The sequence below is a fragment of the Bufo gargarizans genome, chromosome 1 (genome assembly GCF_014858855.1).
Source record: "Bufo gargarizans isolate SCDJY-AF-19 chromosome 1, ASM1485885v1, whole genome shotgun sequence".
NCBI classification, from domain to species: Eukaryota; Metazoa; Chordata; class Amphibia; order Anura; family Bufonidae; genus Bufo; species Bufo gargarizans.
Genome location: NC_058080.1, coordinates 367,566,430 through 367,593,792, shown reverse-complemented (window position 1 = coordinate 367,593,792; position 27,363 = coordinate 367,566,430). Strand labels below are relative to the sequence as shown.

General features: G+C 45.0%; 1 protein-coding gene across 4 annotated transcripts in view; it reads left to right on the top strand.

The window, feature by feature from the left end:
- PALM (paralemmin) overlaps positions 1-27,363 on the top strand; it is an 81,095-nt gene that overhangs the window by 38,518 nt on the left and 15,214 nt on the right. For all 4 annotated transcript variants that reach the window (XM_044284450.1, XM_044284440.1, XM_044284423.1 and 1 more), the window contains exons 2-4: positions 8,621-8,666; positions 14,574-14,654; positions 15,627-15,757. In XM_044284450.1, coding sequence (XP_044140385.1) covers positions 8,621-8,666; positions 14,574-14,654; positions 15,627-15,757 — 258 coding nt within the window. The remainder of the gene's footprint in view (positions 1-8,620; positions 8,667-14,573; positions 14,655-15,626; positions 15,758-27,363) is intronic.

The following is a 27,363-nucleotide window of genomic DNA, read 5'->3' as shown; positions in this document are numbered from 1 at the left end:
GAGGTACAAAGTGGTACAGAGGAGGAGAGGGTTTTCAGGTCTCTTTTGAAGGATTCCACAGTAGGTGAGAGTCTGATATGTTGGGGTAGAGAGATATAGAGTATGGGGGATTCACGGGAGTAATCTTGGAGTTGATTGTGGGAAGAGGAGGTAAGATCAGAGTAGAGAAGTAGATCTTTTGAGGATCGGAGATTACGTGTGGGAAGGTACCAGGCGATCAGATCATAGAGGTATAGAAGGGACAGGTTGTGGATGGCCTTGTATGTCATAGTAAGGCCTCCTGCACACGACAGTTTTTTTTCACGGTCCGCAAAAACGGGGTCCGTGGGTCCGTGATCCGTGACCGTTTTTTCGTCCGTGGGTCTTCCTTGATTTTTGGAGGATCCACGGACATGAAAAAAAAGTCGTTTTGGTGTCCGCCTGGCCGTGCGGAGCCAAACGGATCCGTCCTGAATTACAATGCAAGTCAATGGGGATGGATCCGTTTGATGTTGACACAATATGGTGCCATTTCAAACGGATCCGTCCCCATTGACTTTCAATGTAAAGTCTGGAGTTCTTTTATACCATCGGATTGGAGTTTTCTCCAATCCGATGGTATATTTTAACTTGAAGCGTCCCCATCACCATGGGAACGCCTCTATGTTAGAATATACTGTCGGATATGAGCTACTTCGTGAACCTCAGATCCGACAGTATATTCTAACACAGAGGCGTTCCCATGGTGATGGGGACGCTTCAGGTTAGAATACACTACAAACTTTGTACAAGACTGCCCCCTGCTGCCTGGCAGCACCCGATCTCTTACAGGGGGATATGATGGCACAATTAACCCCTTCAGGTGCGGCACCTAAAGGGGTTAATTGTACTATCATATTCCCCTGTAAGAGATCAGGGCTGCCAGGCAGCAGGGGGCAGCCCCCCCCCTCCCCAGTTTGAATATCGTTGGTGGCACAGTGTGCGCCCACCATCGCCCCCCCCCTCCCTCCCTCTATTGTAATAAATCGTTGGTGGCACAGTCTGCCCCCACCATCGCCCCCCCCTCCCTCTATTGTATTAATACGTTGGTGGCACAGTGTGCCAACCACCATCGCCCCCCCCCTCCCTCTATAGCAGTAACATTGGTGGCAGTGTGCGTTCTCCCATTCCCCCCCCCCCATCATTGGTGGCAGCGGAGTTCCGATCGGAGTCCCAGTTTAATCGCTGGGGCTCCGATCGGTAACCATGGCAACCAGGACGCTACTGCAGCCCTGGTTGCCATGGTTACTTAGCAATAGTACAACAGTAGAAGATTCATACTTACCTGCTTGCTGCTGCGATGTCTGTGTCCGGCCGGGAGCTCCTCCTACTGGTAAGTGAAAGGTCTGTGCGGCGCATTGCTAAAGAACTGTCACTTACCAGTAGGAGGAGCTCCCGGCCGTTCACAGACATCGCAGCAGCAAGCAGGTAAGTATGAATCTTCTACTGTTGTACTATTGCTAAGTAACCATGGCAACCAGGGCTGCAGTAGCTTCCTGGTTGCCATGGTTACCGATCGGAGCCCCAGCGATTAAACTGGGACTCCGATCGGAACTCCGCTGCCACCAATGATGGGGGGGGGGGAATGGGAGACCGCCCACTGCCACCAATGTTACTGCTATAGAGGGAGGGGGGGGGGCGATGGTGGTTGGCACACTGTGCCACCAACGATTTATTACAATAGAGGGAGGGAGGGGGGGGCGATGGTGGGCGCACACTGTGCCACCAACGATTTAATACAATAGAGGGAGGGAGGGGGGGCGATGGTGGTTGGCACACTGTGCCACCAACGATTTAATACAATAGAGGGAGGGAGGGGGGCCGATGGTGGTTGGCACACTGTGCCACCAACAATTTAATACAATAGAGGGAGGGAGGGGGGGGGCGATGGTGGGCGCACACTGTGCCACCAACGATATTCAAACTGGGGAGGGGGGGGGTCTGCCCCCTGCTGCCTGGCAGCCCTGATCTCTTACAGGGGAATATGATAGTACAATTAACCCCTTTAGGTGCCGCACCTGAAGAGGTTAATTGTGCTATCATATCCCCCTGTAAGAGATCGGGTGCTGCCAGGCAGCAGGGGGCAGTCTTGTACAAAGTTTGCAGTGTATTCTAACTAGAAGCGTCCCCATCACCATGGGAACGCTTCTGTGTTAGAATATACTGTCGGAAATGAGTTTTCACGAAGTGAAAAAAGCTTTTATGCAGACGGATCTTCGGATCCGTCTGTATGAAAGCAACCTACGGCCACGGATCACGGACACGGATGCCAATCTTGTGTGCATCCGTGTTCTTTCACGGACCCATTGACTTGAATGGGTCCGTGAACCGTTGTCCGTCAAAAAAATAGGACAGGTCATATTTTTTTGACGGACAGGATACACGGATCACGGCCTCGGCTGCAAAACGGTGCATTTTCCGATTTTTCCACGGACCCATTGAAAGTCAATGGGTCCGCGAAAAAAAAACGGAAAACGGCACAACGGCCACGGGTGCACACAACGGTCATGTGCAGGAGGCCTAAGTGTTTTGTATTGGATTCTCTGGGCAAACAGTGAAGGGACTGGCAGAGAGGAGAGACAGAGGAATAACGTGGGGAGAGGTACATTAGTCAGGGTTCAGGATAGATTAGAGGGGTGTGAGGGTGCTAGATGGGAGGCCACAGAGGAGGATGTCTCGGTAGTCTAGGCAGGAGATGATGAGGGCATGTACAAGCATTTTTGCACTCCTGGTTGAGGAATGAGCAGATCCCAGAGATGTTTTTGAGTTGGAACTGGCAGGAGGTGTAAAGGGCTTGGATGTGCTGTTTGAAGGACAGTTGTTATGGATAATTATGCTTTTAGGCCAACATCTCCTAGCACAAACAACTCTTCCAAGTGTCCTAAGAAAGCTGTTTTCCTCTACTGCAGTATGGGAGAAGGATGGTGACAGCCTCATATCAGTGCTACTTTGTGTTCGAAGATTCAATGCAAACCCATACTAAATAAATATACTAAATATGCTTGACAATGGTGAATAAGCATCAAGTCCATTGAGTATATATTGAGGTATCTAAAAGGTTTGGGCTGGGAGAATATTTGACTTTTTTGTTTGCTTTTAGTTTATTGTCTTATGTTTAGGTTTGTCTTTATTCGGTGTGTATTCCCCCTTCTCTTTTTCCTTATCCTTTGTGTTTGAGAGGGTAAGGCCTCATGCACACGACCGTTCCGTTTTTTTGCAAGATCCACAAAACACGGAAGCCGCCCGTGTGCCTTCCACCATTTGCAGAATAGAACAAGCGCGCGCATTGTAGAAATGCCTATTCTTGTCCGTAAAACGGACAAGAATAGGACATGTTATATTTTTTTGCGGGGCCACGGAATGGAGCAACGGATGCGGACAGCATCTTTTGCGGCCCTATTGAAGTAAAGGGGTCCGCACCCGAGCCGCAAAAACTGGGGCTCGGATGCGGACCAGGACAACAGTCGTGTGCATGAGGCCTAAGGGGATGGAATTTGTCTGGTCCATGAAGCAAATCTAGAAACTCTAGCAGTACTGAACAGTTGCTACCCCAGCTATGTGGGTGGGAAGACCCCAGTGCAGGGCCCCAGTGTTGGGTTTATATACTAAAATGAAGATATGTGTGTTCTGCAGTTGTGCAGTACCACCTCATGCTAGCACAGTTTGTTCCATATACAAAACATTTGGATTCACCTGTCTGTTAACAGCGTTCCAGGAAATTTTTCACATGCTTATGACATTTCTACATTTACTTTATTTGATATTTCTTTCATCCTGTGTAGCACATACTGCTCAAAGGGAACCTCTAATCAGGTTCATGCTGCCTGAACTAGAGGCAGCATGAAATCCCCACAAATCTATTAACTGTCTTATGCCAGAAGTCAGACATTTTGCACAAAAGTTTGCATCACTTTTGCAGCATTCCAGCACTTTTGTCACTTAAAAAAAAAATGGGTGGGTGATTACAGGGCCCAACAGATTTATTTATTTCTTTTGCCAACATATTCTAGAGCACTTTACAGACATTGGCCCACATTTACCCAGACATTGGCCCACATGCGCGTAGACATTGTTGTAAACTCTTGTGCATCTTGGCACAGTTTGAGCACAATTTGACATGACTCGTTTTATGGAAATCCTCTGCACCTAGCTCACCAAGAAGACATGGCTTAGCAGGAAAGGCTGTGGTCTACGATGCCAATATTTGTGCCAATATTGTGCCACAATTCTGCTGCACACTAAGCCAACCAATAGTTGGTATGAAGTTAAACAAAGGTGTCTATTCCTGCACCACAATTGTTATCCTTCCTGAGCCATTGTGATAAATCTGGTGCAGCCACAAAAAAGGAAAAAAAGGAAAAAAAAGAGCTAAAAACATAATCACTTAAAAATGTGTAGTTTATTGGGATTTTAGAGTACAGACAGAGCCCAAAAACAGAAAAATAGTGAAGAATGTAACCCAATGGCGAACATCAGGGTATACACCAGGTATTGAACTTGAAAGATACTTTGTGGTCCACTGGATATATGAAAGAGATGGTGGAAAGCCTAACCAAGAATACATTGAATTGATAAGACCTAACTGAAGTTAAAAGCTCCTAAATCTGCCTGCTGTAACCCCTGTGTAACAAATACAACACCACCAAAAATAATCTGGTGCAGGTCTAGATAGTCTGTCTCATTATCATCGCATTTGGTACAATATTACACTGCAGTTTTTCTGCACAAAATCCACATGGAACAAAAAACATGCGTAATCCGCCCCTACCTAGGGTTTCATGCTGCCTGATGACAAGCGCCCTTTAATATTTATGATAATATGAGGGTGATGTCATTATAGAGGGGAGCAGGTGGCAGGACTAAGTAAGTAGCTCGTTAAAAAAGGAGGGTCTAGCAGAAGGTTGTAAAACATGAGGAGTAAGAACTAAAGATAATGCAGCTGGGGCAATAAAAAAGAGAGTTAAAAGAATGTCCATGAATATGCTGGATGTCACAAGTACCTTCATTTTCTGTTTTGTGAAGAATCAAGTCGGTTTTGGTTATATGGTAAAATATAAGTTGCACACAGATATCACAACAGTTCAGATTTCTTCAGTAAATCGAAATGTTGATCTCAGAAGAAAATCGTCAATAAAAGTATAATTGTATTGATTTGGGTGAAAATGAATTTTATATGCATAACCATTTTAGTTAGTAATGGGCTGGTTGTTGCATGTAAAGGGACATCACTGAATACTGACTACTAAATCTGTTCCAGTACCTAAAAAAGTCCTAATTAATTAGTGCTCGTGCACATGACATATCTATTTTGCGGTCCACAAGTTGGACGCATCCCAACTTTTTTCCCCAACTTCTCTAGAAATGTCCTATCCTTGTCTGCAAAATGGACAAGAATAGGACATGTTCTGTCTTTTTTACGGGGCCCACAAAACGGACATACGGATGCAGACAGCACGTGGTGTGAAGCATTAAAATGAATGGATCTGCATCCGATCCGCAAAAATGGTGAACAGAACAGTTAGACATGTTAGGAGAAGTGACAGGTCCTCTTTAGGTATCTTCCATATAATTAATATTGGATCTGCACAATATTTATTCAGACAGCAGATCACTGATATGAAGAGTGACGAGTGGCATTTAACAACCGTTGTGGCATAAAAAAGTTGTGCATTATGGTGCACGCCATATTTGCACCATAATTTGTGACAGTTTGAGTTCCTCACCACTTTTCTCAAAGGTTGACAAAAGGGGGTAGGGCTTATCTGAAGAGTCAGGCTTACAGCCCACCGGATTTTACTATAACTTACACCAGAAACTGGCATAAGTTATATTGCCAAAATAGATGAGCGACAACAAAGTATAATAGAGAAATGCATGATTTTATTATAACCAACACAATACACATGATTGACATAACACCATAAATAAAAACATAGTTAAAAGCCAAACAGGCTGGTGGTGCGTGGTCGGCAGGCCATTACATAAAGGGTCAGATCAGCCAAATGTTTAATACACCATGCTATAGTGCCAGCAGGTATAGGCACATGTGATGCAATTTAGAGTACACTGCGCGTGTCCAGCAATGTATGTGGAGACCACATGCAGTGTTCAAGACATGCACTTAGAGATGTATCTGCATCAACATGGGTTAATAACAATACAGTAAGGCTATGCTGAAAAGTAACAATGAGTTAGTACTGAGCACACAAAGTCCCCAGCAAGCACCACCAGTCCGCTCCCCGACGCGCGTTTCGCGTACTGCTTTTTGAAGGGGTGATGGCTAAACTAGCAGGGGTGCTTCATATAAGTATGGCACGAATCACGATGCAGGTGAAAACAAAGGGCATTCATTGCCCCGAGATTTAAACAAAGATTCAGTTAGATAATGATTGATTGAGTAATCATTAGCTATCCATCTCACCTGTATATTGAAACGGACGCCTGAATCACTGCCCATGTGCACCACGGGTGCGGGCGCGCCACTGTGACCGGAAAAAGGAGGACCAGGCACAAGTGCGTGATCCGCGTCGTTACGGAGCAACGGGACCCACTCGCACCCCGGCGCATGTGCAGAAGACCAGGTGCACCGCGGCCGCCCTGTTGGATGAGGGAGTGAAAGCTGGAAATGATGTGGGGGCGCAACAACATACATTGGACCAATATGATTAGTAACTGGTCCCCATGGTGTGTGTCCCACAATGGGACAATGCATATTACAAAAGCAGAATAAAATAGAGTTAATATATACAAAGTGTAAATAAGCATAAATAAACATAATGATCCACATAATCAGTTATGAACTGTATATTGGATAGCTGATCAAAGAATGCATGATTTACCCTAAGGTATCAATTAATGCTATAAGCAAGGCAGTCACCCCTTGGGGGAGCGGACTGGTGGTGCTTGCTGGGGACTTTGTGTGCTCAGTACTAACACTCATTGTTACTTTTTCAGCATAGCTTTACTGTATTGTTATTGGTATTAACCCATGTTGATGCAGATACATCTCTAAGTGCATGTCTTGAACACTGCATGTGGTCTCCACATACATTGCTGGACACGCGCAGTGTACTCTAAATTGCATCACATGTGCCTATACCTGCTGGCACTATAGCATGGTGTATTAAACATTTGGCTGATCTGACCCTTTATGTAATGGCCTGCCGACCACGCACCACCAGCCTGTTTGGCTTTTAACTATGTTTTTATTTATGGTGTTATGTCAATCATGTGTATTGTGTTGGTTATAATAAAATCATGCATTTCTCTATTATACTTTGTTGTCGCTCATCTATTTTGGTAATATGGTGAGGATCCATATATCCGTATAGGAGTTTGTAGCTTTTTTATATATGGGTTTAGTACAGTCATTTGGGAATTAGCTTTGGATTCTCATTGGCGTAAGTTATAGTACAGGTGTATGCTAACCCCTGCCTGGCATAGATTTGAGCTTCTAGCAGGGCAGAGACGTGACTAAAGAGTGGTCAGTACTGATAATGCCACAGTTAAATGATCATCATGGGGTAGATCAATCCAAAGCTCTAACACGGCTAGCAAAGGGAAATAAATTCAGCGGTTAGCAACCTCTGGCTCTTGCAAGACTACAACTCCCAGCATACAAAACTAGGCTGTTCTTGGAATTTCCCCTAGAAGTGAATGGAACATGCTGGGAGTTGTAGTCTCACAACAACTGGAGTGCCGGAGATTGCTGACCCCTGGACCAATTTATAAAGAGGCAGTCTGGCACTGATTGGACAGTGTCCGAGTGTGTAGGGAACCCAGCTGTCAATTTCTATATGAATTTCCAGGAGGAATAGCAGAGGAACGGTACAAAATTGAGTTCTGCAAAAAGGAACGTATTTCAGGGCGAGCACAAGTATCTAGACAATCACTCCCCTGCGATGGGGATTATTTCTCCCTTTGCCCACAGATAATCGCCCTGATGTGGAATTGTCAGGAATGTTAGTCGGACACCCACCACCCAGAGCGGTGAATAGGTTAATAGGCCCATGGGGAGCAGGAGGCACGCTGCCATTGTGACCCAGTGACCACCGATGCGCTCTTACTGATGAATGGAAGCCATTTTTTACATTAACACAATGAACCCTTTATTAGATAAGCATATTGGCGGCAGATTCTTCTGCATCTGTTTTGCATTAAAAACAGTTTATAAAAAAAAAAGCATATTGTTGGTTATTACATAATTATTCCACCATTAATCAGGATTTTCTTGCATGTATGTGGGAGGTTTTTTTTAAATTATTTATTTTCTATAATATCCCAATGCCAATAGATGTAATAAACTCCTGTCTGTGAGTTCTATGGGGGAGATTTATCAAAACTGCTGTAAAAGAAAACTGGCCCAGTTGCCCATAGCAACCAATCAGCTTCCACGTTTCATTTTTCGTTGCTCCTTTTTAAAATGAAAGGTGGAAGCTGATAGGTTGTTATGGGCAACTAAGCCAGTTCTACTTTACACCACTTCTGTTAACTCTCCCCCTGTGAGTTCAAGGTGAATGAAACCCCCGCCTCATACCTTTTGGCATGTCAAGGTATTGTTGTTGGTGCCAGTCTGACTTTCCTATTTCATTATTGTTTCCAGGATTACTGAGTCCCAAAGTCAGCAGGACAGACTGCAGATGATAGCGGTAAGTTCGATATGCTGTTGTATACAAAATTAGAATTTAGTAACTAAAAATAGGTGTGGGCACGCTTCTCACTGTGGTCGCTGACAGGCTGCGGTTGACATGTAGTTCCATCATGTAGCCTGCAGGTGTCACTGCTGCTTCACTTCTTCATGCTCAGCAGTTCTGAGGGCACGGCCACACAGAGATTTCTGGAGGAGGTCATGAGGCAGATCTGCCTGCAGTCAGAAGTGGATTAGAAAGAAATCGGAAATATAAAGGAAGGATTTATACTTCTCCTTCCTGGTGAATCAACTTCTGGCGTTGGCTGAACTCCTACAAGCAGATCTGCCTCAAAACTTCCTCCAAAAAACCCATAGGGTGACTGCATATATTGCGTATGGTTTTTCTGCATGGAAAAACCACAGCGTATTAAGCACCAGCAAAGGGAATGAGATTGCACAGATCTCAGGTACACTTTGTGACATGTCTTCCTTGTGGAAATCGACCTGCAGTGCACATTTCCAAGTCCTTTTCAATGGAAGGGTGAGATTTGCGGCAAATCCCGCATATAATCCGCACCAAAATCCGCAGTTAGACAATGTGGATTTGGTGCAGATATGCTGCAGAAACGCACATAACTCAGAACGGGAATTTGTGCGAATATTATGTGAGTTCACCCGCACCCGTGTGCAGGTGGCCAAAGCTGAAAATATTGTGTCCTGAGGCCATTGTATCTTGAGAGATCACTGTATTTGTACCTGCGGTCCTTTGATTGTAGTGCAGTGTATTATGCCTGCATCTGTAAGGCCTCTTGCACACGACCAAATGTATTTTTGTTCGTTTTTCACTGATCCGTTGTTCTTTTTTTTGTTTCTGTTGTGTTTCCGTTCTGTATTTCCGAAAAAACATCTCTGTATGGTTTCCATTTGCGATACGTTTTTTTTTGCAGATCGCATAACGGAAACATAAAATTTGTTATCATTACTGTAATGTACTGTAATGTTTGTAAACAGTAAACACATGGGCACAGTGGGCATGGATCCACAAAATACGGATGGGCGTGTCTTCCTATGTAAATGAATCTCTAGACAGATTTAGTATTGGGACTATTTAACAGGTCGCTAAAAAATGCGCAATTTCACTCCAGTGATGACCATGCTTATCTTATGAGACTTTTTAATAGAACATGCAACTTTTTCGTACAGATGTGCGACTTTTGTAAAGCTGCTTACTGACGGATAAACTGCTACCGTCACACCACATTTATTACAGTCTTAAAGGGCCGATCATAAATCTGACTTGGCTAAAACTGACTTAAGCCATATGTGAAAGTGGAGTGAGCTGTCAGAGTAATGATAAATCTGGCCCAATGTGTGTGCAAAATGCAGACCACTGACTTATTGAAGTTAATGGGACAGCCTAATAGATTACCTGTCAGTTTATTACAGACACTAATGGTTTGGTATACTGGGTATCAGCAATCAGCAGATCTCAATGTGAAGTCCCCCAGAGGAACTAAAAATAATCAAAGTTTTAGGCCTCATGCACACAAACATATTTTGTTTCCATGTCCGTTCCATTTCAATTGGTCCGCAAAACATTGCGGACAGCACACCGTGTGTCCATTCCGTGGCCCCGCAAAACAAAATATAACATGTCCTTCTCTTGTCTGTTTTGTGGTCAAGGATAGGCATTGTTACAATGGATCCGCCCAAAAAACGGATGCAATACGGACGTCATCCGTTTTTTTTTGCGGATACGCAATTTGCAGACCGCAATACACATACAGTAGTGTGCATGTATCCTAATACTGTTTAAAAAAAAGGTGTCCACTCCACAGTAAAAAAGTGAATGATTGCAACCCTAACAACCTGTATAGTAAAGTTAAAGAGGACCCGTCACTTCTTCAGATGTGCTTGTTTTATGAAATAATTTAATTCACCATGAGAGACTACTTCTGAAACATCCTTTTTTGTAACTCTAAGGCTACATGCACACGAACGTTTTTTGTTTCAGTGTCCGTTCAGTTTTTTTTGCAGATAGGATGCAGACCCATTCATTTCAATGGGTCCGCAAAAAATGCAGACAGCACACCGTGTACTGTCCACATCAGTATGTTCATTCTGTAGCCCCACAAAAAAAATAGAACATGTCCTATCCTTGACCGTTTAAGGCTACTTTCATACTTGCGTCAGACGATTCCGGCAGGCAGTTCCGTCGCCAAAACTGCCTGCCGGATCTGGCAATCCGGACGCAAGCGGATGCATTTGTCAGACGGATGCGGATGCGGATCCGTCTGACAAATGCATTGAAATACTGGATCCGTTTCTCCGGTGTCATCCGGAAAAACAGATCCGATATTTTTTCCCCCCACAGATTTAAAGGTCTGTGCAATGGAAATTAATGCCGGATCCGGCATTCCGGCAAGTGTTCAGGATTTTTGGCCAGGGAGAAAAATACAGCATGCTGCGGTATTTTCTCCGGCCAAAAAACTTAAGAGGGGCTGAACTGATGCATCCTGAACGGATCGCTCTCCCTTCAGAATGCATTAGGATAAAACTGATCAGTTGTTTTCAAGTATTGAGCCCCAGGACGGAACTCAATACCGGAAAATGTTAACGCTAGTGTGAAAGTACATTGTTACATTGGATCTGCAAAAAACGGTGTCATCCGTTTTTGTTTGCGGATCCACAATTTGCGGACCGCAAAAGACATACGGTTGTATGCATGTAGCCTTATCGTGATTTTATGGGTGTCACATAGGCCAGTCACTGCCCACACAACCTTGAATGTGACTCGAAGGGGTTGATCAGCTTCTCAGACACACACACACTGTCACATACACCTTTGTCAGGCAGCCTCTCGGCATAGTTGCCGTGCTGCGGTCAGTTCTCCGTCACTCCCAGACTTTCGGCAGCACACGTGTGCACACTGTAGTACAGATCCGGCAGCCTGTTCCCTTGCCGGAACAGCCTTCCGGAAAAGATAAATGTCAATGTGAAGCTGACCTTACCTGTCCAGTTTAGAGAATAGCTTCTGAGCTATTTATATTATGAGAAGCTGCATAAATCTCTCTGTACGTTTGCTACAATGTATCAGTCTGGAGACCAAAAATAAAGCATATTTGAAAGTTGTAGAACTTTTTATTTACGTACTAATTATACAAAGCTGGAAAAACCTGGTCTGCGACCAGCATCTTGACCGGCATGAAGTGATACAGAGTTAGGGCCCTTGCAGACGAGCGTTCCTCCCGCAGAGTGTCCGCATTGCAGCACCCGGCCTGACCTCCCAGGGGTCACATAGCATTATATTGATTTATGATGCTACAGTCAGGTCCATAAATATTGGGACATCGCACAATTTTAAAAATGTTGGCTCTATACACCACCATAATGGATTTGACATGAAATGAAAAAGATGTGCTTTAACTGCAGACTGTCAGCTTTAATTTGAGCGTATTTACATCCAAATCAGGTGAACGGTGCAGGAATTACAGTTTGCATATGTGCCTCCCACTTGTTAAGGGACTAAAAGTAATTGGACAATTGGCTTCTCAGCTGTTCCATGGCCAGGTGTGTGTTATTCACTCATCTTAATTACAATGAGCAGATAAAAGGTCCAGCGTTCATGCTTTTTGCATTTGGAATCTGTTGCTGTCAACTCTCAAGATGAGATCCAAAGAGCTGTCACTATCAGTGAAGCAAGCCATCATTAGGCTGAAAAAACAAAACAATCCCATCAGAGAGATAGCAAAAACATTAGGCGTGGCCAAAATAACTGTTTGGGACATTCTTAAAAAGAAGGAACGCACCGGTGAGCTCCACAACACCAAAAGGCCCCCGGAAGACCACAGAAAACAACTATGGTGGATGACCAAAGAATTCTTTCCCTGGTGAAGAAAACACCCGTCACAACAGTTGGCCAGATCAAGAACACTCTACAGGAGGTAGGTGAATGTGTGTCAAAGTCAACAATCAAGAGAAGACTTCACCAGAGTGAATACAGAGGGTTCACCACAAGATGTAAACCATTGGTGAGCCTCAAAAACAGGAAGGCCAGATTAGAGTTTGCTAAACGACATCTAAAAAAGCCTTCACAATTCTGGAACAACATCCTATGGACAGATGAGTCCAAGATAACTTGTACCAGAGTACAATAGAAGAGTATGGAGAAGGAAAGGAACTGCTCATGATCCTAAGCATACCACCTTATCAGTGAAGCATGGTGGTGGTAGTGTCATGGCGTGGGCATGTATGGCTGCCAATGGAACTGGTTTTCTTGTATTTATTGATGATGTTACTGCTAACAAAAGCAGCAGGATGAATTCCGAAGTTTTTCGGGCAATATTATCTGCTCATATTCAGCCAAATGCTTCAGAACTCATTGGACGGCGCTTCACAGTGCAGATGGACAATGACCCAAAGCATACTGCAAAAGCAACCAAAGAGTTTTTTAAGGGAAAGAAGTGGAATGTTATGCAATGGCCAAGTCAATCACCTGACCTGAATCCAATTGCGTATGCATTTCACTTGCTGAAGACAAATCTGAAGGGAAAATGCCCCAAGAACAATAATGTTCTAAAAATTGCTAAGTAACCATGGCAACCAGGACTGCAGTAGCGTCTGGGACTCCGATCGGTACTCTCCGCTGCCACCAATGATAGGGGGGGAGATTTTAATTAGGAGGGGGGGGCCCACTGGCCACCAATGAATCTACAGCACTACAGGGGAGGGAGGGGGGCCGGCCAGACTGGCCACCAATGTGTAAACTACAGGGGAGGGAGGGGGGGCCGGCCGCACTGGCCACCAATGTGTTAACTACTGGGGAGGGAGGGGGGCCCACTGGCCACCAATGAATTTAAAACTGGGGAGGGAGGGGGGTCTGCCCCCTGCTGCCTGGCAGCACATGATCTCTTACAGGGGGCTATGATACGCACAATTAACCCCTCAGATGCAGCACCTGAGGGGTTAATTGTGCGGATCACAGCCCCCTGTAAGAGATCGGGTGCTTCCAGGCAGCAGGGGGCAGTCATGTACACAGTTCGTAGTATATTCTAACTTGAAGCGTCCCCATCACTATGGGAACGCCTTTGTGTTAGAATATACTGTCGGATCTGAGTTTTCACGAAGTGAAAACTCAGCTCTGAAAAAGCTTTTATGCAGACGGACCTGCGGATCCGTCTGTGTGAAAGTAGTCTACGGACGCGGATGCCAATCTTGTGTGCATCCGTGTTTTTTCACGGACCTATTGACTTGAATGGGTCCGTGAACCGTTGTCCATCAAAAAAATAGGACAGGTCATATTTTTATGACTGACTGGAAACACAGATCACGGATGCGGCTGCAAAACGGTGCATTTTCCGAAAAAAAACAGAAAACGGCACAACGGCTATGGGTGCACACAACGGTCGTGTGCATGAGGCCTTACAGTTCTTGAATGTATTGGATAACACTGACAGCATTATTCCAGTGTTATCCAGAACATTCCAGAACTGTAAGGGTTACATAGCATCATAAATCATTATAATGCCATGTGACCCCCCCTGGCAGCGCTGGGAGGTCAGGCCGGGAGCTGCGGGAGGAACGCTCGTCTGCAAGGGGCCTTATGGTAGTGCTCCTAGCCTGTTTGTGTAGCACCGCAGTCATAGCAAAGCAATGGCTGTACAAATAGTGCACCAATAGAATGTTCAGCACATTAAATAAGCGTAATATGGTTCATTTGGTGCCTTCTGCATCTGTACATCATATTGCAAGTCTCCTCTAACTGATGACGTTACTGTTTGAGAGATGTATTTGTTACCAGCGCCTACACAGCCCAGTCATCGATGTGTCATATGTGATCCTTTGAATGTAAAAGTATGAAAATCACTCCACTGAATCATGATAGAACATGATGGCATTTATGCTATTTATTCATTTTTTCCTTCAGGAAAAAAGACGGCGTCAGGTGGAAATTGAAAACAGAAGACGTCAACTAGAAGATGATAGAAGACAGTTGCAGCACCTCAAAGTGAGTTTTTCCTTACATTTGTATGTCTTGTTATTTTATGGAAGAAGAGCACATGATAGACAGGACCATCAGGATAACAAGCGGGAATCTAGGTAGGCACAACAACTTATGGGCAGTGGAAAATGAGTATCAAGGTGCTGCACATGGTCCCCACCGAATCTATAAGCCGGACTGAAGTATACAGTAAAGAAGCAGAAGAAGAAGGAATTTTGGAGTGGCGCTACCTAAGCAGACAGTATGATCTTGCAGCGTTCAGGTGTCCGCTCACTGAGCGGAGCGGAGGCTGAGCGCTGGCAGGCGGATGCATTCTCAGTGGATCCGCCTCCACTGAGAATGCATTAGGGCCAGACGGCTGCGTTCAGGGCCGCTCGTGAGCCCCTTCAAACGGAGCTCACGAGCGGACACCTGAACGCAGGTGTGAAAGGAGCCTTAGGGAGGAGGGAATAAGTTGCTGCCAGGCACCTCTGGTGGTGGATTATTGTATCTTCCTTAAGAACAAAAAATTACAGAGTTTTGAAATCCAACATCTGCCATTATGGTGTGGGATTCAGGCCATCATACACGTTAAGTGGTCAGATGGTCCCTCAGAATTTGGTGGGTTTGGCCTACATTCATCAAATGTGTATGGCTAGCTTAAACACAGAAATAGCTTCTGTTCAAGTATGGATGGCATGTATCATTTGGCTGACGGTTGTAACTTCAACCCTCTCCCCATACACATGCATGTACCGCTTAGCCGAACAATCATGATCTCATATTAGGGACAGGGAAATAACCTATAAATGTGCCAATTACCTAGTAATCTTCATTTTGACTTCTTGATGATAGCTTCTTGCTAAACATATAAGAGGTATTTATACAGTGATGAACTATTGACCTCCCTTAAAGCAGGGCTAAAACAAATAACAAACAAAATAGATGTCAGTAAGAAAACTGCTTACAATGTAAATAAGTATTCCCTCTTAATTACAGTCTAAAGCTCTACGGGAGCGCTGGCTTCTGGACGGGGCTCCTGCCTCAACCCCTGAGGAAGATGAAGCAACAAAGAAACAGATGCAGGAAGATGAGCAGAAAATCCGCGAACTAGAAGAAAGTATCCAGAGGTATGTGGATTGGCCAACATTTATGTATGTGTGTGTGTCTTGTGGAGTTTTGCTCTGGTAGATAGGGTAAGCGGGCGCAGTACAGAGGCAAAATACAAGTTCTTAACTCACACTTATGGCAATTGCACAAAACAGCACCTAACTTTGCAGTCTTGGTGTTAATTCACACACAATGGAAAGTTCATATAACACAAGTCACCTTGCTGGCAGTTCTGCCTCCAGTAGTCCACAGCAGGCTTTAGGGGGCCTGTTTCCCGAGCATGCGGCTCTCAGCCCTCCAGCACAGCACAAAGCCTCAGATCCCAAAAACAGAGACATCTCTGTTGAGCCCAACTGCTTATTTAAGTACAGCCAGGTGCTGCCAAAAAGTTTAAGTGCCGGTCCGTTATTTGACCTCACCTGGCTGGAAACCAGCCCAGCTGCACATGTTGGGAGGAAAATACCTGCCTTGCCAGACACAACCCCTCACTGTGTCACATATTCCCCCCCCGCCCCTTTTTTCAACCCTGAGGGGGTAGACACACGCCAGACAATGCACCTGGGACAGGACATTCGCGTTTCCCTGCAACCGGCCTGCTCTGTGTTCTACCGAGAACTTAAAGTTCTGCAGAGACAAAAAATATCTGGTGACCCGGGCATTCCTGTCTTTGGCCTGGCTCATCCACTTGAGAGGGGAGTGGTTGGTCACCAGGCGGAACTTTCTCCCCAACAAATAGTAGCGGAGAGATCTGAGTGCCCACTTGATAGCCAGGCACTCTCTCTCTCCACTGTACTGTACCTGGTTTCGGCTGGGGTGAGCTTGCGGCTTAGGAAGACAATGGGATGCTCCTCCCCGTTGACTTCCTGAGACAGTACAGCACCGAGGCCTACTTCGGAGGCATCTGTTTGTACCACGAACTCCCTCTTGACCAGTGACCCACACAGGGCCGACTTCAAAGCGGCAAAAGCCTCTTCCACCCGATCATCCCAGCGAACCATCACTGATTTTAGTCCCTACAAGAGCCCTGTTAACGGCGTGGCTAGAGTAGCAAAGTGGGGAACAAGACTCATGTAATAGCCCACCATTCCCAGGAATTACTTTATTTGCCTAGTGGTGACAGGTCGGGGCCAATTTTGTATCGCCTCTATTTTGTTCACATGGGGTTTGATAACTCCGTGCCCAATGACATACCCCAGGTACTTAGTCTCTTCTAACCCTATCGCACATTTTTTGGGGTTAAAGGTTAGGCCAACTTTCCGAAGGGAGTCCACTACAGCCTGCACTTTGGGTAGGTGAACTTCCCAGTCGGTACTGTGGATTTCAATATTGTTCAGGTAAGCCGAAGTGTACAGACGATGTGGACGAAGCACAATTTCCATTAGTCGCTGAAAAGTGGCGGGGCGACATGCAGACCAAAGGGTAAGACCTTATATTGATACAGCCCCTCAGGCGTGATGAAGGCAGTTTTCTCTTTGGAAGCCTCCTTTAACGACACCTGCCAGTACCCTTTCGTGAGGTCCAAAACAGAAAAATACCGGGCTTGTCCTAACCTCTCGATGAGCTCATCCACCCGGGGCATACGCATCGAATTTGGAAACCTCATTAAGTTTTTGAAAGTCGTTAAAAAACTGTAACATCCCGTCCGGCTTGGGTATCAATACTATAGGACTGGCCCACTCACTTTTTGACTCAATGATGTCTAGCTGTAACATTAGCTGTACCTCTTCCGATATGGCTTGTAGCCGAGCCTCTGGTACACGGTATGGTTTTAATCAGACTTTTGCCTCAGGCTCAGTGACAATGTCATGCTGGTGTCACAGTACCTCCTGTTAAAGAGGTGAGAAGATTGGATAGACTTGCTGCTTGTCTCTGACAGGTCTCTATGTTTTCCTCTATGTATGTTGTTGTTTGGCAGGATCTCACCTATCCTCAGGTGCCGCTCGTTATCAGTGATGAGGCTCTATTTAGATCCGCCTCACACTGCTGACCATGCGTACTTATTGCCTTCGCTGTTTCTTATTATATGGTGTGTGTTGTTTCTAGGCCTCAGGGTGACGCAGGTTCCTTTATTCTGGAAGGAACCAGCGGTCTCATCCCCTGCTACCTATCCTAGGCCTCGTCAGTTTTTGTAGGGCTTTAGGTATCCGGTGTATGAGTATTTCCACCATCAGGATCTGCTCATACTGGCAGGAGTTAGGGAAAGGCCTAGGGATTACTAGGAGGTCTCCATCCCCCTTCTTTAGCTTTTGAGGTCTAGATTGTTGTCTATTCGTTGTGGTGCGTATTTGGTATTTTCCCTTCCCCTTAACCTGTGACATTATCAGCTGCCCAAACTGTTATCCTTTGTTTTATCAGTGCAGCAAATCCAGAGTCATTGAAGGAGGCCATGTCTCTGGCAGTGCATATTGATAAACGCCTGAGGGAGAGATCTAAAGTTCCTCTCGCTTGGGACGTATTATCTTACAGGGAAGCGGTCTCTTCTGACACTCTGGGTAAAGAGAGACTCGAGCTCGTGTTTGGTGATGAGCCAATGCAATTGGGTCAGGTCACGCCTGTACCAGGTGATAAAAACTTTAGGGTTAAGAAAATATTTAGCTTTTTCTGCGGTCAAGGAGGACATTTTGTTAACGTGTGTCCTTATGTTAAACATCAAGGTGAAAAGGGAAAAAAAAGTCCTAATGTGTCTTGTCCTCTTCTCACTCTTGGTAAGTGTGGATGGGGAAGTTGAGAATGTACTTTTGTCTTTTACCGGTAGTACCCGATTTCTCCTGCCTGCCAAGGTGGCGCTAGATTCCAAAACTGTGGAAATGGAAGTATTTGTTGACAGTGGGGCAGGAGTTAACTTAGTGGATGGCCAGTTTGTCCGTATGCATGGTTTGACAACAAGCGCATTAGACAAAAATATTTCTGTGTTTGGGATTGATTCCGCCCCTCTCTCTCAAAAGTGTCTGTCTCAAATGGTGCAGGACATTTGCCTAAAGGTAGGAGATTCTCATATTGAATCTATTTCATGTTTTGTGCTGGAGAGTTTGCCTGCTCCTCTAGTGTTAGGTTTACCATGGTTAACCAAACATAACCCTACTATCGATTGGCAAGCGAGACAGATTCTCGATTGGAGTGACTTCTGCCTTGTCTACTGTCTTAGCAGGTCACTTTCTGATGTAACTACTAACATATTACCTCCTTTCCTTTCAGATTTTTCTGATGTATTCTCTAAGGGTGGAAACTAGGAGTTGCCTCCTCATCAGGAGTATGATTGCCCCGTCAACCTTATTCCCGGAGCTAGATTGCCAAAGTCTTAGTTTTATAATCTTTCTGAACCCGAAAGATTAGCCATACGAGAGTATATCACCGGGAGTTTGGATAAAGGTCATATTAGACCATCCAAATCACCAATGGCGGCGGGGTTCTTCTTTGTTAAAAAAAAGGATGGAACTCTTAGGCCATGTTCGGACTTCCGTGAGCTTAATCGCATAACTATCCGTGATCCCTATCCCCTTCCTTTGATCTCAGATTGTTGACGCCAAGGTGTTCTCTAAGTTGGATTTGAGGGGGGCAAATAATCTGATAAGAGTCAAGGAAGGGGACGAATGGAAAACGGCCTTTAATACTCCTGAGGGTCATTTTGAGAATCTGGTCATGCCTTTTGGTTTGTCCAATGCTCATGCAGTTTTTCAACACTTCATCAATGACATCTTTTATCATCTGGTGGGCAGGTTTGTGGTGGTTTATCTGGATGATATTTTTAGTTATTCCCCTGATATGGAGATGCATAAGGATCATGTGAGACAGGTCTTACAGATCCTAAGAGAGAATAAATTGTATGCCAAAATGGAGAAGTGTGTATTTGCAGTCCCTGAAGTGCAATTCCTGGGGTACCTACTCTCATCTTCGGGTTTTCGTATGGATCCGGAGAAAATCCGTGCTGTGTTTGACTGGGATCGACCCGAAGATCTGAAGGCACTCATGCGATTTTTGGGTTTTACCAACTACTACCGTAAATTTATCTTGAATTACTCAACTGTTGTTAAACCATTAACTGATATGACTACGAAAGGCACAGATTTCTCAGTCTGGTCTGAAGAAGCATTGCATGCTTTTTTAGCAATAAAGGAATGTTTTGCTTCTGCTCCTATTCTGGTGCAACCGATTGTGTCACAACCATTTATTATGGAAGTTGACGCATCAGAGGTAGGGGTTGGAGCAGTCTTGTCGCAGGGTTCTTCTCCTAGTAAATGGCACCCTTGTGCTTTTTTCTCTAAAAACCTCTTCTGCCGAAATAAATTATGATGTAGGTAATAGAGAGTTGTTGGCCATAAAATTGGCTTTTGAAGAGTGGTGTCATTGGTTGGAAGGAGCGATTCATCCCGTTACGGTAATTACTGATCACAAAAATCTGGCCTACCTGCAGTCGGCTAAACGTCTGAACCCAAGGCAGACCAGATGCTCGTTGTTTTTTTTGCTAGATTTAATTTCATTGTCCTGGGATTAAAAAACGTCAAGGCGGATGCCTTGTCGCGTATCTTTCCCAGAGGGAGGCCCAGGACGAGACACCCGATTCCTGTCCTTCAGGGAAGTTGTTTGTCCCTTCGGAACTACAACAGAAGGTGTTTAAGGAACATCATGATACTGTTCTTACGGGACAACCTGGAAGTAGATCCACTATGGATCTCATTTTTCGAAGATTCTGTGTGGCCAGGGTTACGTGAATGTGTTGAGGGCTATGTGTCAGCTTGTGAGACTTGTGCGCGTGCTAAGGTGGCTCATATTTGGCCTTCAGGATCTCTACTTCTCTTACCTATCCCATCCCGACCCTGGACTCATTTGTCCATGGACTTTTTCACAGATTTGCCTAATTTCTTCTGGTGTGATTCTGGAGGTTGTTGACCGCTTCAGCAAGATGGCGCACTTTATACCATTATCAGGTTTACCTAATGCCAAAACTCTCGCTCAAGTGTTTGTCGATAAAATCGTGAAACTACACGGCATTCCCTCTGATGTGGTGTCTGATAGAGGGACTCAATTTGTTTCCAGATTCTGGAAGGCGTCCTTCTCTTCGGCGTTTCATCCTCAGTCGAACAGGCAGACTGAGCGCACTAACCAGAATCTGGATACTTATTTGAGATATTTTGTCTCAATAGAGTGGTCTTCATTTTTGTCTTTGGCCGAATTTGCCATAAATAACCGTAGACAGGAGTCCACTGGTTGCCGTTTTCGTGCATATGGGTTCCATCCGCAGTTTCGCATCTATTTGGCGGAAGATTCAAAACAATTTAAATAAAATGGGCAAAAAGTATAAATGTATGGTCTGACAAGAGAAGTGTGAGTGGTCCAGACCTGAGTGGGTGATTCTGTGTGGCTGTCCACAAGAAACATTAAGTTGAAGGTACGCTCTTGGAAGTTGGGGCCAAGGTTTATTGGGCCATACAAGATCTTTGCCATTATTAATCCGGTTGCTTTTCGTCTTGAGCTTCTGCAGGCTTTGAAGATTCATAATGTGTTTCACAAGTCATTACTGAAAAGATATGTTGAACCTGCTGAACCGTCCTCCCTGCCACCACCCTCTTTCATGGTGGATGGTAATCTTGAGTTTCAGATTGCCAGTATAGTGAACTCACGTATTCTTCGTGGATCTCTTCAGTTCCTCATGCACTGTATGGGTTACAGTCCAGAGAAAAGAATGTGGGTTCCTGCGATCGACGTGAATGCCAGTCGCCTTGTGAGGGCCTTTCACAGGGCGCATCCTGATAAAGTCGGTCACCCGTAGAAGGGGGTGTACTGTCACAGTGCCTCCTGTGAGAGAGGTGAGAAGATCGGAAGGAACCAGCTGTCTCATCCCCTGCTACTATCCTAGGGCTCGTCTGTTTTTGCAGGGCTTTAGGTATCCGGTGTATAAGTAGCTTTTGAGGCCTAGATTGTTGTCTATTCGTTGTGGTGCGTATTTGGTATTTTCCCTTCCCCTTAACCTGTGACAGCTGGATTATGGAAGTGCGTCCAGGGAGGTTGGAGAACACATCCATGTTCCGACTAACGAACTCCCTGGCCTCTTGAGTCTGTTTAGAGGAGAGGCTGTCAGCAATTTTTACTGTGGCATCCGACAAAGGGGCCGGTACCTCTTCAGCCACGGGCTGTCTTCTGTACAGGTTTCCCTATCGTTCCACGGTTTGAGTAAATTCACATGGTAAACCTGCTCTGGCTTTCGCCGCACTGGCTGGTGTACCTTCCCTAACAAGAGGCAACACTGTCCCTATCCGATCTTGCATCTGGGTAACCTACTCAATGACACTTTTATGTGGAGTGGGTTGTTGTTCCCATGCCTCTTTGGCCATGTCCAAGAGATCGCGAGGGTCTCTGCCATATAGCAGTTCGAAGGGCGAGAACCCAGTAGAGGCCTGGGGCACCTCTGGCATTGCGAACATGAGATAGGGCAGAACAAGGCCCCAGTCCTTCCTATCTTTAGACACTACCTTTTTCAACATATTTTTTAATGTTTGGTTAAACTGCTCTACCAGACTGTCGGGAACCCACCCTATCCCGCGCCTGGGAAAATGTGTTAATAGTAGATGGTGAACCACAACAACCTGGGGCAGAGTCAGTGTTTTCCCGTTTTGTGGTTCATCAGGATATGTTGTATTGGGTAAACCAACTACGGGGTGAGCCTCTTGTTAGGGAAGGTACACCAGCCAGTGCGGCGAAAGCCGGAGCAGGTTTACTATGTGAATTTACTCAAACCGTGGAAAGATAGGGAAACCTATACAGAAGAGGTACCAGCCCCTCTGTCTGATGCAAGAGAGGCGACTGCCACAGTAAAAATAGCTGACAGCCTCTCCTCTAAACAGACTCAGGAGGCCAGGGAGTCCTCCGTTAGTTGGAACACAGATGTGTTCTCAGACCTCCCTGAACGCACTTCCATAATCCAGCATGACATTGTCACTGAGCCTCAGGCAAAAGTCTGATTAAAACCATACCGGGTACCAGAGGCTCGGCTACAAACCATATCGGAGAAGGTGCAGATAATGTTGCAGCTAATTCGCAGATAATGTTGCAGTCATTAAGGAGTCAAAAAGTGAGTGGGCCAGTCCTATAGTATTGATACCCAAGCCAGACGGGACGTTGCGTTTTTGTAACGACTTTCGAAAACTTAACAAGGTTAACGAGAGGTTAGGTCAAGCCCGGTATTTTTCTGTTTTGGACTCACGAAAGGGTACTGGCAGGTGTCGTTAAAGGAGGCTGCCAAAGAGAAAACTGCCTTCATCACGCCTGAGGGGCTGTATCAAGATAAGGTCTTACCCTTTGGTCTGCATGTCACCCCCACCACTTTTCAGCGACTGATAGACATTGTGCTTCGTCCACATTGTCTGTACACTTCGGCTTACCTGAACGATATTGAAATCCACAGTACCGACTGGGAAAGTCACCTACCCAAAGTGCAGGCTGTAGTGGACTCCCTTCGGAAAGCTAGCCAAACCTCTAACCCCAAAAAATGTGCGATAGGGTTAGAAGAGACTAAGTGCCTGGGGTATGTCATTGGGCGCGGAGTTATCAAACCCCAAGTGAAAAAAATTTAGGCCATACAGAATTGGCCCCGACCTGTCACCACTAGGCAAATAAAGTAATTCCTGGAAATGGTGGGCTATTACATGAGGTTTGTTCCCCACTTTGCTACTCTAGCCGCACTCTTGACAGGGCTCTTGAAGGGACTAAAATCAGTGATGGTTCGCTGGGATGATCGGGTGGAAGAGGCTTTTGCCGCTTTGAAGTCGGCCCTGTGTGGGTCACCGGTCAAGAGGGAGCTTGTGGTACTAACAGATGCCTCCGAAGTAGGCCTCGGTGCTGTACTGTCTCAGGAAGTCATTGGGGAGGAGCATCCTGTTGTCTTCCAAAGCTGCAAGCTCACCCCAGTCTAAACCAGGTACAGTATAGTGGAGAGAGAGTGCCTGGCTATCAAGTGGGCACTCAAGTCTCTCCGTTACTATTTGTTGGGGAGAAAGTTCCGCCTGGTGACTGACCACTCCCCTCTCAAGTGGATGAGCCAGGCCAAAGACAGGAATGCCCGGGTCACCAGATGTTTTTTTGTCTCTGCAGAACTTTAAGTTCTCGGTAGAACACAGTGCAGGCAAACGCGGATGCCCTGTCCTGGATGCATTGTCTGGCGTGTGTCCACCCCCTCAGGGTTGAACAAAGGGGGGTCATGAGACCCAGTGAGGGGTTGTGTCTGGCAAGGCAGGTATTTTCCTCACAGCATGTGCGGCTGGACTGGTTTTCAGCCAGGTGAGGTCAAATACCGGACCAGAGTTTAAGTGCTGGTCCAGGTTTTGGCAGCACCTGGCTGTCCTTAAATAGGCAGCTGGGCTCAGCAGAGATGTCTCAGTTTTTGGGATATGAGGCTTTGTGGGAGGGCTGAGAGCTGCACGCTGGGGAAACAGGCCCTCTAACGCCTCCTGTGGACTACTGGAGGCAGAACTGCCAGCAAGGTGACTTGTGTTATATGAACTTTCCATTGTGTGTGAATTAACACCAAGACTGCAAAGTTAGGTGCTGTTTTGTGCAATTGCCTCAAGTGTGAATAAACACTGACATTTTGAGTTAAGAACTCATATTTTGCCTCTGTACTGCGCCCGCTTACCCTATCTACCAGAGTGAAACCCCACAGTATATATATATAATGTGTTATCTTTAAATGTTATCTCTAAAAGGTTATGTAAAACATACAAATTGCATATCGTCAGGTTTTAGAGGAAATATTATAATAGAAACGAGAATGTCCAAATATTCCATCCCTCATTTCTGGACATCAGTTATTATTCTGAAACTATACCGTTTTTCAGTGCTAGAGCACAATAGTAGAATTTTAACAATTTCTAATAATGTAAGCAGTACATCTTATATCATTGAGATTAGGGAACTGTGATATTTCTTAAAATATGCCACCAAGATGAGTCCAAAGACTAAATGTGCAGAGATAAATACAATGCACTGTGCTCCAGAGATAAATACAATGCTCTGTGCTCCAGAAATAAATAAAACACCTCGTGCCCCCAGAAATAAATAATACAATGCACTGTAACCCTAGAAATAAAAAATACAATGCACTGTGCCCCTAGAAATAATGCAATTCAGTGCACTCCAGAAATAAATAATACAATGCACTGTGCGCCTAGAAATAATGCAAATCAGTGCACCCCAGAAATAAATAATACAATGCACTGTGCCCCTAGAAATAATGCAATTCAGTGCACTCCAGAAATAAATAATACAATGCACTGTGCGCCTAGAAATAATGCAAATCAGTGCACCCCAGAAATAAATGATACAATGCACTGTGCCCCTAGAAATAATGCAATGCAGTGCACCCCTTTAATAGCTGATAGTTAATGGCTATCCCGAGTGTTAGACTGAGGCGCATCCAATCTACATTTTTTACGGGTCTGATGCTGACCCATTCACTTCAGTGGGGCTTCAAAAGATTCAAACAGTACATATATTCTGTTCTTGTCTGTTTTAAGGACAAAGATAGGACAGTTCTATAGAGGGCAGGATGTTCTGTTCCGCAAAATGCGGAACACACACGGCTAGTATCTGTGTTTTGCAGATCCGCAATTTGCAGACCACGGAAATGATCGTGTGCATGAGCCCTTAGGCCCCTTTCACACGGGCGAGTTTTCCGTGCGGGTGCGATGCGTGCGGTGAACGTATTGCACCCGCACTGAATCCTGACCCATTCATTTCTATGGGGCTGTGCACATGAGCGTTGATTTTCACGCATCACTTGTGCGTTGAGTGAAAATCGCAGCATGCTCTATATTGTGCGATTTTCACGTGACGCAGGCCCCATAGAAGTGAATGGCGTGCGTGAAAATCGCATAGCATCCGCAAGCAAGTGCGGATGCGGTGCGATTTTCACGCATGGTTGCTAGGTGACAGTCTATTCACTGAATACAGAATGCATAGTAAAACAGCGCTGGAGGGGTTAAAAAAAATTAAAAATAATTTAACTCACCTTAGTCCACTTGATCGCGAAGCCCGGCATCTCCTTGTGTCTCCTTTGTTGACTAGGACCTGTGGTGAGCATTAAATAGAGGTAAAGGACCTTTGAAGACGTCACTCCGGTCATCACATGGTTCGTCACATGATCTTTTACCATGGTGAAAGACCATGTGATGACCAGAGTGACGTCATCAAAGGTCCTTTACCTCTATTTAATGCTCACGACAGGTCCTAGTCAACAAAGGAGACACAAGGAGATGCCGGGCTCCGCGGTCAAGTGGACTAAGGTGAGTTAAATTATTTTATATTTTTTTAACCCCTCCAGCGCTGTTTTACTATGCATTCTGTATTCAGAATGCTATTATTTTCCCTTATAACCATGGTATAAGGGAAAATAATACAATCTACAGAACACCAATCCCAGACCCGAACTTCTATGAAGAAGTTCGGGTTTGGGTACCAAACATGCGCGATTTTTCTCACGTGAGTGCAAAACGCATTACAATGTTTTGCACTCGCACGGAAAAATTGTGCATTTTCCCGCAACGCACCCGCCTCTTATCCGGGCAAAAAAACTGACGCCCGTGTGAAAGAGGCCTTAGTGTGTTGGATGCAGTGTAGCGCATCACAGAAAATAATACCTGGTTTATTAAGCAAATAAACCAATTTCCAAGTCAAGTTAACACCCTTCTATATACACTGTGAAACTACAGCTTCCAGTGTGATCTAAACAGTGGTGAGGGTATGCTGGGAGATGGTGCTTTACAAACAAGAATAATATCACCATTATCTCTCTGCAGGCCTTAAAATGGATTGGATATAGTCAGGGGTGGAATACATTTTTACATTTAGTGACTCTCAAGTGACGGCCAAACACATTGCCCTTGATTAAATTAATTACACAAGCTATGCATTCTGAAAATATCACCAAACATTATGCCCCCTAACACTGCACCTGATATCAATAATACAATGCACCATGCCTCCACACATACAATGCATTGCATCACCAAACACAAGTACTGCACAACGTGCCTCTAGAAATAAATAATATAATGAATTGCACCATCAGAAATAAAGACCCCCCCCCCCCCACCCACACACACACACACAAAAAAACACTCGCTTAACCCCAGAAATAAATAATACAATGCACCACATCCACAGAAATAATAATACATTGCACTGGGCTCTCAAAATAAATAATACAATGGATTGCACACTCACAAATAAATACAATGCACTGTGCTCCAGAAATAAATACAATGCACCACACCTCCAGAAATAAATACAGTGCACTGTATTCCAGATATAAATACAATGCACTGTGCTCCAGAAATAAATAAAACACCTCGTGCCCCCAGAAATAAATAATATAATGCACTATACCCCTAGAAATAAAAAATATAACGCACTGTGCCCCTAGAAATAATGCAATTCAGTGCACCCCCAGAAATAAATAATACAATGCACTGTGCGCCTAGAAATAATGCAATTCAGTGCACCCCCAGAAATAAATAATACAATGTACTGCACCCTCACAAATACAACTCACTGTGCCCCTAGAAATAAATACAACAATCTGTGCCCACAGAAATAAATATGGTCATTTACCCCCAGAAATAAATAATACAGTGCA